Genomic DNA, 14,194 nt, shown 5'->3' with positions numbered 1-14,194 from the left:
TGCATGGCAGGGCGCTCCTTGTGCGCATCAGCACTGCGCATGGGCCAGCTCCACACGGGTCAAGGAGGCCTGGGGTTTGAACTGCGGACCTCCCATGTGGTAGATGGATGCCCTATCCACTGGGCCAAGTCTGCTTTCCTGCATTATGTATCTTAAAGCCAGCATTTCCTTGCTCAGGCAGCCAGGACTTGACTCCTCTCCCAAATCATTCTTTAGGAGACCTCGGTGAGCAGCCTTCCACATGCCTGGCACATTCTGGATGGTGAGTCCCTCAGGCCACCACCAGAAAGATTGGACCAGGCATGCGTACTTCCAGTATGCCTACAAGGGTTACTCTGCTCATATATCTGTATATGCATATATAGCCTACTATATAGCAAAGGGTGCTGGGGGGGCCAGGTGGAGCACCAGGAGACTGTACCTGTTTTAAGTAGACTTTTTCTTGATTTGGTTGCTCACCCTGTAACTGCAGTCCTTTAGCTATTTTCTGGAGCTTCTGGAAAGTCATTTCTTCCAGTTGCTGCTGGGGTTGTTCAAAACTTCTTGGGGAGGTGGAACCCTGAAGAGTCTCACTCCACCATGTTGATCGGAATAGGGCCTCTATCAATCAGTTTTTAACAATTTGTCATGTCATCCTCTCTGTCATCTATCCACCATCCATCCATCCATCTGTCAGACATCTAAGTTTAAGAGCATGTTTCTTGTGCTTATATTTTAATTAATTCCTTGGCTTGTACAAATGCAGAGTAGAAACTTGCTATTTCCAAAACTGGGCTTATAGGTGTTAGGTGTGATAACTCAAATTTCAGTCTAAACTTTCTGTTTTTAACTTATTGATTTTAAGGTTCTAAATTTTTATTTTCATTTGGAATGGGCAATGCCTATAATCAATTTGTTAGTTGTCCTTGGAAAGTCTGATGAACTGGAAAATAGGTGTTACAACACTGCTGAGATTCAGGGCTCAACTGGCATATGAAAAAACCAAAGATTTAAGTCTCTCAGACATATATTTAATGAGTATAGTGCTAATTATAGGTTCAAATAAAAGGGGCAGAAGAGCCATGTATAGGAAAATTCTAAGTGTGTCTAATAACTCTGTTACATTGGGGAACATATATTCCAAGGTAAGGCCAACTGACAGGGTGCCAAATTCCTGAGGTTCTCTGCACTACCTCTAGTATCTAGATGTCTCCAGCGCACTCAGGACCACCCCTGGCTTGAGGCACTGTTTACTGTAGCAGTCAGTGAGATCCTGCTGGGACGTGCATAAGCCCAACCTCTGGAATGACCTCTTGACTCTGAAATCTCTTAGCCATAAAAACTCATTTGTATTTAATATTTTCCCTTTTAATCAAGGTCTTTTTTTCAGATGCATTGCTATTTGGTGCTTTATAATAATCCCTTGGTGCCTGGGATGTTCATCTGAGGGAATCATGTCCCACCCCAGGGAGAAGGTAGTGAGTTTTTATGCTGAGTTTGGCTTAGAGAGAGGCCATATGTGAACAACAAGGAGGCTTTCAGGAGTAACTCTTATGCAATATGTAAACTAACTTGTTTCAATTTCACAAGAAAAAGTACCTAAGTCCAACCATCAATGTCAAGGGTCTGTCCTTTCCTAGGCATGCCCATGTACTCTAGGGCTTCTTGCTGCTGTTAGAAAATGTAGCAGGACTTTCCAGAATGTAATTCAATATTCTTTCTGTTATTGTATGGGTCTCCACCCACGAGGCAATACCCCATGACCCCTGGAAAATATTCATATCCATAAAGACAAACCCCAGGTGCACCCCTGCCTACACATCCTCCCATCACTGACACCCCACATAAGGGATCCTCCCCTGCCATGGTTGTGACCCTTCTACAATCCAAAACCAAAAATTAAAAAGCAAAGTACAAAATTAAAATAAAAATTTTTTCATTGTCTTTATCACTAAGATCTGTTTTCATTTATGTAGAATAACTCTTTTTATGTTCCCACAGTGTCTCATTTTTTTGTTTATCTTCAAAGAAGCTTTAGGTTACAGGAAAGTCACATAGAAATATAGGTGTTTTCCATATACCCACCCCCACAACTTCTCCCCTGCTCCCCTATTAATAACATCTTACATGAATATGGTACACTTGTTACAATTGGTTTACAAATACTGAAGCATTGCACTAGCCATGCTTTTTATTTTCCACTGTACACTTTTATAAGTTTTGATAAAATTTAAAATGGCCTGTATCTGTCATTGCATAGTTATACCGAACAATTCCAATGCCCTAAAAATGTCCTCTATTCTGTCTATTCTATTCTTCCCTCCCCTTCCCCTCAGGACCTATGGTAACCACTAAGTTTCAATTTTTGAAGAATTAGGTTCATAGTTACATGTATTAATATTGAGGGTTTGACATATTGGTCTGTTTTCTTTAATTAGGCACTGCCTATGTCCTCAAGAGATTCTTGTCCATCTAATTGAGAACATGGTAGGACTATTTTCAAACAATTCAATATTTTCTTGTTTATTGTGTGGGTCTCCAGCCACTGAGATAAAACACTATGACACGATGAAGTTTCATAGTCCATAGAAACCTGCCCCATGGGCATCCTGTTCCACATATTCTCCCACCCCTGATGCCCTGCTCCAGTAGTAACTCCTGTCATATTTGCCAAAAGAACATTCCTGCCACTGTACTTTTAACCACAGACCTACCATTCTCTAGAGGTCACCTGTTCCTCCAGCCGTCTCCCCAGTTCCATGCATAGTCCAACCCAAACCCCCTACCCTCCTCCCACTCACATTCCAGCACATCAGTCCCCTTCATATCCCTGCAACAACATTACCGCATCCACTGCCCACCCACTCCCTTCCACCTTATCATAGGTCTTGCCCATATTGAGCATCAGCTCTCTGCACTCTACTCCCTTTCTATCTCCTGATAAACTTATGTTCCAGACTTTGGCTCTGTGAGACTGCTCAGTTTGCCTAAGTGCTATCAGTGAGGTCATGTACTATTTGTCCTTTAATGCCTGGCTTACTTCATTAAACATACGCTTTTTAAGATTCATCCATGTTGCCCCTTGTCTTAATACTGCATTCCTTCTTATAGCTGAGTAATATTCTATTGTATATAAATACCACAATTTGCTTATCCACTCATCTGTTGATGGCTATTTGGGTTGCTTCCAACTTTTGGCAATAGTGACTAAAGCTGTTATGAACATTGGTGTGCATGTATCTGCTTGTGTCCCTGCTTTCAGTTCTTCTATAGTGGGATTGCTGGGTCATATGGCAGATATATAGTTAGCTTCCTGAGGAGCCACCAAACTGACCTCCACCATGGCTGCACCATTCTACATTCCCACCAGCAGTGGATAAGTGTCCCTCTAATCCACATCCTCTCCAACACTTGAAGTCCTCTGTTTTTTAATAGCCACCAGTCTAATAAGTGTAAGATGATATCTCATTGTAGTTTTGATTTGCATTTCCCTAATAGCCAGTGATGCTGAACATCTTTCCATGTGCTTTTTAGCAATTTTTATTTCTTCTTTGGAAAAGTGTCTATTCAAATCTTTTGCCTATTTTTTAAAATGAATTTTCTTTTTATATTCAAGATACGATTTCTTTATGTATATACTGGCTATTAGGCCCTCATCAGATAAATGGTTACCAAATATTTTTTCTCATTGAGTAGGCTAACTTTTCACTTTCTTGAAAAACTCCTTTGAAGTGCAAAAGTTTTTAATTTTGAGAAAGTCCCATTTATTTTTAATTTCATTGCTTGTGCTTTGGGTGTAAAATTTATGTAACCATTACAAGACCTTGTAAATGTTTCTCTACATTATCTTCTAGGAGCTTTATGCTCTTGGCTCTTATATTTAGGTCTTTGATCCATCTTAAGTTAATTTTTGTGTAGAGTATGAGTTGGTGATTCTCTCTCATTCTTTTGGGTATGGGTATCCAGTTCTCCAAGCACCATTGTTGAAGAGGCCATTCTGTCTCAGTTGAGTGGGTTTGATCGCCTTGTTGATTATCAGTTGACCATATATGCAAGGGTCTGTGTCAGAATTCTCAATTCAGTTCCATTGGTCAGTATGTCTGTCCTTGTGCAATACCATGCAGTTTTGACTGCTGTAACTTTGTAGTGTGCTTTAAAGTCAAATAGTGTGATTCCTCCAATTTCGTTTTTCTTTTTCAGTATTTCTTTGACTATTTGGGGCCCCTTGCCCTTCCAAATAAATTTCATAATTAGCTTTTCCAATTAACTAAAAAATGCTGTTATTTTTATTTATTATTAATCTTTAGTAAGTATTTTTAAATTATGAGAGAACTTTTCTGTTACCAGTACCTAGTGGAAAATATTTTAGTCCTTTTAAAAAATAATTAGGACATTTGCGTTGCAACAGTCTTTTTTTTTTAAGGAAATAGAACATTTTGCTTGTAGGAGTTCATGCCAAAGTTTATCTAGATTTGTGCCATCCTTATGTTTGTATTTGTCATCTCTCAGTCTGTGGGTTGTGTTAATGCTTCCTAACATCCTCTTCCCCTTCCAGATATTGCTGATGTTTCTATTCAACAGTGTCAGCAGCGGTATGAGGACATGAGAAATCGCTGTCGTGATAATGAATATATTTTCAGTGCAGAATTTATAACTGCTGATTCTTCAAAGGTATATCTTTATTTTATTTTTAATTTGTCTATTTTTTACATTTTTATGTTGTGTCTTAAAAATCAACTCGTTATTTTTCATGGGTTTTGAGACATAATTGTTAGGACTTGTATATTCAGTTTCAATTAGAAATTCTGTTATAATAAATTTCCTTAAAAGACTGACTGGGTACTGCAATGCATTTTTGCTGTTAATAATTTGATCTTTTGAAATCACATGTTACTTTTCTATTTCGGCAAGACTTATTTTTAGTATTCTGAAATAGAACTGAACTTATACTATGTTTTATTTATCTTATAAGTTATTAAGGAAGTTTGCCAACATAACAGAATCTCTTAACAACTAAGAAATTTTAAAACTGCAGAGTCCCTTGAATGGTGGAGGCCTCACCTTGAACTTTATGTACTTTATCTGACTTCTTAGCTTGTTAAACTAATTGTACACATTTTAATTGCAGTTTTGAAAGGAGAAGTGGTAATATACCGCTAGGAAGTTGGAAACCTTTAAAACACATTTGCGTTTTTTTAATTGCCAAAGGCCAACTTTTTCTTTTACAACAATTAATTAATTAATCAAAAAATTATTTGACTTTAGCTTTCAAAGTATAGCCAACTGAAGGATCAACTCCTTGAAATGTCATATTTGATTGATACAATTTTTAACATGGCTTCAGAATCCCTAATTTTTAAAAATTATTATAAAATTGGGAATCGATTTATTCCATTGAACCAGGGAGAGTAATTTCAGATGACACTTGTACATAATTAATGTGAGGGGAAGAGTAGGTTGGTGGGAGGGCATGTTACTTTTTTTAAAAGGGCCTTGAATTCTAGAAATTAATTTACCAAAAAGTGTTTAGCCATGTTACATTGACTTCAGAATCTTAACCTATTTTAATTTGTTTCAGGAACTTTTGACTGACAAGTTTCGTGATCCACAAATGTGCTTTGACATCTGCAGTTGTCAGTTTGTCTGTCATTACTCATTTGAGTCTTATGAACAGGCTGACATGATGCTTAGAAATGCCTGTGAGAGACTTAGCCCTGGAGGCTATTTTATTGGAACCACTCCCAATAGCTTTGAACTGATGTAAGAACTTTCAAGGACATTACGGTTTACAAAATATTCAGTATTAAGTGTACTTTAAAAATTTTTTTTATTTTTAAAGAGCCTTAAATTACATATATGTTGCATTGAAAATATAGGGGATTCCCATATACCCCCCCCCAACCCACGCTTTCCCACATTAACAACATCTTCCGTTAGTTTGGTACATTTGTTACAACTAATGAACACATTGAAGCGTTGTACTAATCAAAGACTACATTATAGTTTACACTTTGCCCCAAACAATTTTATAGGTTTTGACAAAATGTATAATGGCCTGTATCCGTCATTACATTGTCATTTAGGACAATCCCAATGTCCCAAAAATGCCGTGTTGTACCTATTTTTCCCTCTCCCTCCCCTCAGAACTTCTGGCGGCCACTGCCTTTATGTCAGTGATACAAGTTTTTCCGTTGCTAGAACAATCATAAGTCTATTTTAGTCTATAGTTGCTTTACTCCCTTATGTTTGTTCATTCCTCAGTCTTGAGGTTTTGAGATGGTGATGCCCATCCTGTCTCCAATTGAAAGAGGGCTTAGGTCCCATGGAGCAGATGGATGGAACTGTACTGATTGCAGTTTCAGACACTCTCCCCTCCCCTTCCTGAGATGGGCATTGTACATCATCATCCTTTTGTTAGTTGCCCTGGATGAGTTCAGTGAACTGGTGAGTAGGTGCTGAAACACTGCTGAGATTCAGAGCTTAACCAGCATATGAACAGACTGAAGGTTTAAGTCTCTGGGACATATATTTAACAAATATAGTGCTAATTGTAAGTTCAAATAAAAGGCACAGAAAAGCCATGAGTAGGGAAGTTATAAATAAGTCTAACTCTATTACATTGGGGAGCATATATTCCAAAGTAAGGCTCATTGTAGGGTGCTGAATTCCTGAGATTGTCATGCCCTGCCTATAGTATCTAGATGTCTCAAGAGTCCTCAGAAGCCCTGCTATTTGAGGCACTGTTTACTGTGGAAGTCAATGAGATCCTGCTGAGACATGCATAAGCGTAATCTCCAGAATGACCTCCCAACTCACTTTGAAGTCTCTTTGCTATAAAAGCTCATTTGTATTTAATATTTCCCCACTTTGGTCAAGGTCTTTTTCCAGATTCATCACCAGTTGTTTGGTAATAATCCCTTGATGCCAGGGAAGCTCAACCCTGGGAGTCATGTTTCACACTGCGGGGGAAGGTAATACATTTATATGTTGAGTTGGCATAGAGAGAGGCCACATTTAAGTAACAAGGAGACTTTCAGGAGGTAACTCTTAGGCAATGTATAATACTAGGCTAAGTTTCAATTTCTATAGAAAAGATTCATAAGTACACCCATCAATATCAAGGGCCTGGTGTAATGCTCAGTCCTCCTTCACTAGGCACTGCCCATGTACTCGGGATTCTTGCGGCTCTCTTAGAGAATGTAGCAGAATGGGAATTCAGTATTCCTTCAGTTATTGTATGGGTCTCCACCCACCAAGACAACACTCCATGACCACTTGAACATACTTATATGCGATTGAGGCATGCCCAGGTTTAAGCATACTTTAACAAACGTTTATCAGAATTAGAGTTTATATGTGATATTAATCATACTTTGAAGTATTAAACTGTTTTATTGAAAAACATTATGATGGCTCATCAGAAGTTTTTAAATGTACCATTTTTATCAATAGCTTGCCCCAATTAGACAGGACCAATTAAACTTATATTTTTGAATTAATGAACAAATATTTGTTGAATGAATTCTGTGTTCAGAGTTGAGTAAGTGCTGAGCACTCTGATAATGTGTTTGGGTAGATATTCAGAATCTAAATAAAACAGACAAATTTACAGAGAACTTTTAAAATATATCTGCATATAAGTGAGAAACTAATGTCTCATCAAAGCTAGATGTTCTAGTGGAGTCAGACTGCAGATGAGATACTAAGGTACAGAGATTTAATCTTCTATCATGATAGTGTTACCTGCTTCCAGCTGAACTTTATTGGTGAGACTGTTAATGCTCTTAAAAGTAGCTCAGATACAATTGAAGACGCTAATAAATGCATTTTTTGTTGTGTCTGTAGTTTTTTTTACATGTGTATGACCAAAACAGACTTTTGTAACAGTGTGAGCTAATACATTTTTTTGTTTTGGGTTTTTTTTTCTTTTTTTCCTTTTCTTTTCTTGAGCTAATAATTTTAATCTTTTTATTTTGGTGGTGTGGGTAAACCTCACAGAAAACGTCTTGAAGCTTCAGAAGCAGCATCATTTGGAAATGAAATATATACTGTGAAATTTCAGAAGAAAGGGGATTATCCTTTATTTGGCTGCAAATATGATTTCAACTTGGAAGGTGTCGTGGATGTCCCTGAATTCTTGGTCTATTTTCCATTGCTAAATGAGTAAGAATGCCATTGATCTGTTATTATTTTCTTTTGGCCTTAAAACAGAAAAAAGAGGGGGAAATCAGTATTTGCATTCATTCCTTAGTTTAAATGGGCCCCCGCCAAAAAAACCACAGATTTGTAAAAATACTAACCTTTTTAGTTTTCTTTCATTCCTGCAATTATTTCATTTTACAAATAAGAAAAGGGAGTGAGTTGCCTTCAACTTGTGGCAAAAAAAATACCTGAATCCCCAAGCAGCAAAAAATTTTTTTTAAAGTTTCTGCTAGTGACTCTGATAAAATAAAGTGAGTATTCATAAGTCACAGATCCTCCTTTTGATGGGAATAGTTATTAAAAGTTGTTCTGCATCTCACTATAGCTTTGAAATTGCCTGTGTCCCACAGACAGTGTTGATAATAAAATCTTGATTCAGGAATGTAATCACCCATGCACCTCAATTCCTAGGAGTCCTGGCAAACCATAGACACAGAAAAGTTGGGGGTACCAGGCTTTGTCAGGTAAGACTTCAAGGCCTTATGGTGTATTATGGTCTTGAGGTTTCCCTGATAGGAAAGTATAAAAGTAAATTCAAATGTAGACCATGTCATAGTTTACTGAACTCAATTTGCTATTTTTTTAAAAAATATCTTTTATTTTGAATGTTAACTGAGAAAAAGAAAAGATTGCTTATTTTCGGTTGGTGATTATTTGAGTCAGCTTGTAAAATTATGGTTATAAACTATAAAATTTTAAAATTTAAATCATGTTTTGTTACCATGTTCATAAAATTAGTAAGCTTTTGGGAAATGTTACTAGTCAACTTTATAAAAGAATAAGTCAGTGTTTTCAGTATAATGCTTTGGTGTAAAAAGGTTTATGAAGTTGGTTATTTGAGTATGCCTCAAAAGATAATAAAATGGAAGTTTTTTTTTAATGCAGAACAAGCACTAGCAATCTTTTCTACTTAAATTGCCTAATGATTATCATAGTTTGTCAAGGATGCTATAACAAGTACCAGACTGGTTGTCTTAAACGACAGTGTGATGGTGGTTGGGCTAATGCGTCACCTCAGCCAGAGAATCCTGACTAATACAGAGAGGAACAATAGGAATTTATTATCTAATAGTTTTGGAGACTAGACATTCAAAATAAAGGGGTTGACAGAGTCATGCTTCCTCTGAAGGATTCTGCTGGTGGCCTTCCAGCTTCCATAACTCAGTATCTACCTCTGTCACATGGCTATCTCTTTCCTTGTCTCTCCTTTTATCTCCTTCTACTGTGTACAGATTTCCTCTGTGTAACAGGACTCTAGTCATATTGGATTAAAGTCCATTCTGGTTCTTAACTAATAGGGTCTTCAGAGAGCCCATTTACAAATGAGTTCACATTCATAGGACCGGAGTTTAGGACTTGAACATATCTTTGGGGGGGGGGGGCATGATTTAATCCATAACAATGATAAACCTATGAAGTCACGGTTACCACTTAGATATTTAAGTTTTTATTATTTATTGAAACATACTGAATGAGACAATCTGAAAATGTAGAGGGGTTTTGAGATGCCCCTTTGTCATTCATAAAGAAACCGAACATAACTATTATTAGCTTTAATATGGCAAAGCCTATTCATATTGGTAAAACTTGGCCTCAGTTCTTTGTAATTATAATGTTTTTTAGGTGAAAAATTTTACTCATTTCTAAAGGCTTATTTTTGTGATTTATGATAAATTATTTGGGATAAAAGAGATTTTATCTCGATTCATGTTCTAACGATTCACATTACAGGGAGCCCCTGCTTGACCTATGCCTGTTAGATACAAATCCTAGTAGCCCTCTAATGTTTTCCCTTACCCTATCTCCTCATCAGCCCCTCATACATGAGTCCACCCACCTACCTTTTCAGATCTTTCCCTTTATTCTTCCTCTTCTCTTTGCCTGCTGCCTGAAATCATCTCTAGGGTTCCTTATGTTGCTTCTGTACATATATAGTTATAAATTTTGACAAAGTCATTGAAAAAAAAAAACAGGCTATAGCAGGGAAACTAATATAATTGAGAGTTTAAAGAAGATATCTGTGTATTAGTGATGTTTATGTCAAGACTGGAAGGAAGAATGTTCCAGCATAGGGACAGTATGTGTGAAGACCCTGATGTGAGAAAGAACTTGGTGAGTTTCAAAGGAACTCAAGGAAAGGCAACGTGAGGGGTGAGTGGCTCAAGATGAGCCATTCCTTCTCTTATGCTGTGACCTAGAGCCTGTGCTAGAGGCTTTTGCTCTTGAATGATGCTCTAAGGGCATTGGGAGTCAGGGAAGGTCCTTGAGGAGGGAAGTGACCTGACCACGTATATATTTTGGAAGTTTAATCTTGCTGCATTGGAAGATTAATGGCGGAGAGTAAGAATGGAAGCAGGGAAACAGGATGTGATGTTATGGACTGATGCAACTAACTGGTAATGCTGAACGAAGCTGAATGGTGGGCAATGAAAGTGATAAGAAGTGGGCCTACCTGGGCAAAGTGAAGAGGACTGGTGATATGCATGTAGTAGTTGCAGGAGAGAGGAGAGGACATGAGCAGCTTGCAAGTTTCTGGCATTATGGGTTTGCTGAGAAAGGAGATTGGCAGAAGACTAATTTGGTGGGGTTCAGCCTTGGAGAGGGTCTTGAGAAGCTGATAGAAACGGAACTTGTAAAATGGTCTGAAAAGCAGCAGCCCAAGAAGTAGGGTAAAAATTAAGAGCTTATCTTACCAGAGAATCCAAGAGACAGAATATTTTAAGAAGGAAGTTAGCAGCTGTTTTCATTGCTTCTGTGAGGAATCAAGTAAGATAAGATGGAATCAGTAGGAAAGTTGTTCCCTGTAGCTCTGCTTCCGCATCTCACCCAGTGGCCCATGAGACTATCATTTTTCTTCCTGATCTTTATTTTTACATTCATCAAGCTTTCTAGCGACCCCTTGAGCTTTTAGAGCGCTTATTTCCTTATAGACTAGTTATTAGTATGCTACTCTCAGTTCATTTTGCATCACCCCATTGTGAATTTATGACAGAAATGGTAGCTTTATTAAAAACAGAAGATGTCACTGTTGTGCCAAAATAAACTATTGAGAAATTACAGACTTTTTGGAAGCTTTTTCATTAAGTAATCTTTTTTCGGACAGAATGGCAAAGAAGTACAATATGAAACTAGTCTACAAAAAGACATTTCTGGAATTCTATGAAGAAAAGATTAAGAACAATGAAAATAAAATGCTATTAAAACGAATGCAGGCTCTTGAGGTAAGTATTTAGAAAAGATGTAGAAATTTTAGGTCATAGTGAACTTGTTTGGCTGTTTTTCAAGATTTCTTTCAAAGCCATTTAGACACTAAATATTTATATAAATCACATTATTTATAACTAGTCTAGATTTTTCAGCACCTAGGACAGAGCTTGGTTCAGAAACTTCCCATGGTAGATTCTCAGGAAATATTTAAAGAATGAATGAGTAATGCTGTCTTCAAATTCTGTTTTCTAGGTTGCACTGCATCAGCCCCAGCACTGTTGGTATTTTGGGACTGGGTGGTTCTTTGTTGTGGAGGGACATCCTGGGCACTGTGAGATGTTTAGCAGCATCCCTGGCCTCCACCCACTAGATACCAGTAGCAAGCACCCTCCAGTTGTGACAAACCAAAATGTTCCTTGACATTGTCAGATGTCCCTTGTAAGGCAGAATCACCTTGGCTGAGAACCGCTACATTAAAATGATGCCCTTTGGTTATATGTAATTCAAAACCTTCCTGGCCAGGGGTCAAGACAAACTCGTCTTATGCATAACATTGTTATATGGCAGCTGTCATTCTAGCAGGATTCCAGCCTTTTAGACTGTGTTGTTGCTGAGAACTCCTTTACCTCCTGGGCTTGCTCTCCTATACTTCCCCTAAGGCAGCACTGAGGATCATCTCTACAAGCTCTAAACACAGTATACAGCCACTGAAAAATTATTTTTCCTGAGTCATATATCAAACAGTTTACTTAATTGGACAGATCTACAACATTCTGTAAGCATTTTTATTAATCTTATTGATCAGAATCATGTTTATTAAATGGGCATTAAATTTCTTTAAATTTAGAATATTATCCTAAGTACTTTAAGCCTATTCTTGCTTGTTTACCTCATGAAGTAGGCAAAGCAGCTGCAAGTCATTTTTTATAAATGGACAATGTGAGGCTTGAGAAGTTAGTCAAGGTCTCATGACTATCAAAAGTTTCAGATTTTCTTCAGTTTTTATAGGTGGTATTTAAACAGAAGTCTCCTATCAGAATTGCGTCCGCCCTCCAATTTTGGATTGAAGGGTTTTCTTTAATTCCTGAATTGTCTTTTGAAACCCATAAACAATAAAAGTTACATTTTTTGTAGGTTATATTTCTTATATTTTAGAGTTAAGAATGTTTGTATTTGCTTTATATAGGGAGGAACTGCTTTTGTTTGTTTTGAGGGAGAGAATAAGTGTGCGCATAAATCCCCCTCCCCCATATATCCATATAGTATTGATACATGGTGATGCTTTCCATGTACAATAATCAGTTATTTTTAAGATTTATTTTATTTGTCTTCCCTTACCCCGTCTCCCCTTACCCCCTCCCCTCCCCCAGCTGTCTGTTCTGTGTCCATTTGTTGTGTGTTCTTCTGTGACCGCTTTTATCCTTATCAGCGGCACCGGGAATTTGCGTTTCTTTTTGTTGTGTCATCTTGTGTGTCAGCTCTCCATGTGTGTGGTGCCATTCTTGGGCAGGCTGCACTTTCTTTCACACTGGGCAGCTCTCCTTACGGGGTGCACTCCTTGCGCATGGGGCTCCCCTACACAGGGGACACCTCTGCGGGCACGGCACTCCTTGTGCACATCAGCACTGTGCATGGGCCCGCTCCACACAGGTCAAGGAGGCCTGGGGTTTGAACCTTGGACCTCCCATGTGGTAGGTGGATGCCCTATCCATTGGGCCAAGTCCGCTTCCCAATAATCAGTTATTTATACTTTTTTTTACTATATAGGGTAATGGATTGATTTATGTAATTTATTCAAAAATATACTTAGCACAGTAGGATATACAAAGATAGAATCCCTTTCCTTTAGAGATTATATGGTATAATGAGGAAATAAATGTATAAGCAAATCGTTCAACATGACAATTGCAGTACTCTAGAAATATTCAAAGAATATATAAAAGAACCTTTTGGGAAGAGAGGAAACTATAACGGTAAAGGCAGAGAAGGTGAGACCGCAAGGGATGTTTAAGGAAATACAACTAATTTTCAGTGGTTTCCAGGCTTCTTTCTCCCAGTACTGTCCCTGAGCAATATGGCCTGTCACCATGGCTTTTGTATTTGAAAAAGCCCTTGGGTTTTCTTAGTTCTTCACCAAGGCACTTCCTGAGGGCTTAAAGAATGTTGAGCAGGAGAGGGAGGTCCTATGAGAGTGTGAGGCCATTCCTCTGGTGAGGCTGGGGGGGCGGGCCTGGGAGAGACCACAACACAGAGGCAGGAAGAGCAGTAGCAGTGCTTCTGCATTAGTGCCGTGCAGTTGAACCAGGAACACTCTTCCTTGGTTCCTGGAGTATCATGATAGAGGGAAGGAGAAGGAAAACAAACTTACTCTGGGAACAGTTCTGGAAGAGTAATTCCTTTCAACAGTTTTCTTATAATCATGTTATTTGGTCTCTTAAAAAATGATCAATTGAGGAAAGAAACCAGAATTCCTCTGTAGGCAGATAATAAAATGGAAGAGTTGTAGCTAGGATGGTTACACTAATAAGTTGAACAGATTTACAACAGAATAGTTTGGCAACCATTCACAATAAAAATTGAAGCTTTGTGATATGGTAAAAGTACAACAGGTGGAGTCAAAGTTTCAAAAAAATGTATTGATAGTGTTCTTTCAGCACTTTAGTTAAGACAGAACACAAAGTTGCTAATGCTAACAATATGTAAGTCCCAAAAAGCCAAATATTCTTTAAACAGCAAACAACTTAATTTCTACTACCTGAGTTTAACGTAGCATATTTATAAAGAATGGGAAAAAAAGACAGCAAAG

At 37.9% G+C, this 14,194-nt stretch overlaps 1 protein-coding gene across 3 annotated transcripts in view; it reads left to right on the top strand.

The window, feature by feature from the left end:
- The window catches only part of RNMT (RNA guanine-7 methyltransferase), a 57,413-nt gene that overhangs the window by 32,831 nt on the left and 10,388 nt on the right, over positions 1-14,194 (top strand). For all 3 annotated transcript variants that reach the window (XM_004470018.5, XM_058277260.2, XM_012529620.4), the window contains 4 exons: positions 4,535-4,650; positions 5,558-5,739; positions 7,978-8,142; positions 11,285-11,402. In XM_004470018.5, the coding sequence (XP_004470075.2) occupies positions 4,535-4,650; positions 5,558-5,739; positions 7,978-8,142; positions 11,285-11,402 (581 nt within the window). The remainder of the gene's footprint in view (positions 1-4,534; positions 4,651-5,557; positions 5,740-7,977; positions 8,143-11,284; positions 11,403-14,194) is intronic.

This window comes from Dasypus novemcinctus, chromosome 16 (assembly GCF_030445035.2).
Source record: "Dasypus novemcinctus isolate mDasNov1 chromosome 16, mDasNov1.1.hap2, whole genome shotgun sequence".
Lineage (NCBI taxonomy): Eukaryota > Metazoa > Chordata > Mammalia > Cingulata > Dasypodidae > Dasypus > Dasypus novemcinctus.
Note: the sequence above shows the minus strand (reverse complement) of the source record. Positions and strands in the feature narration are given on the sequence as shown.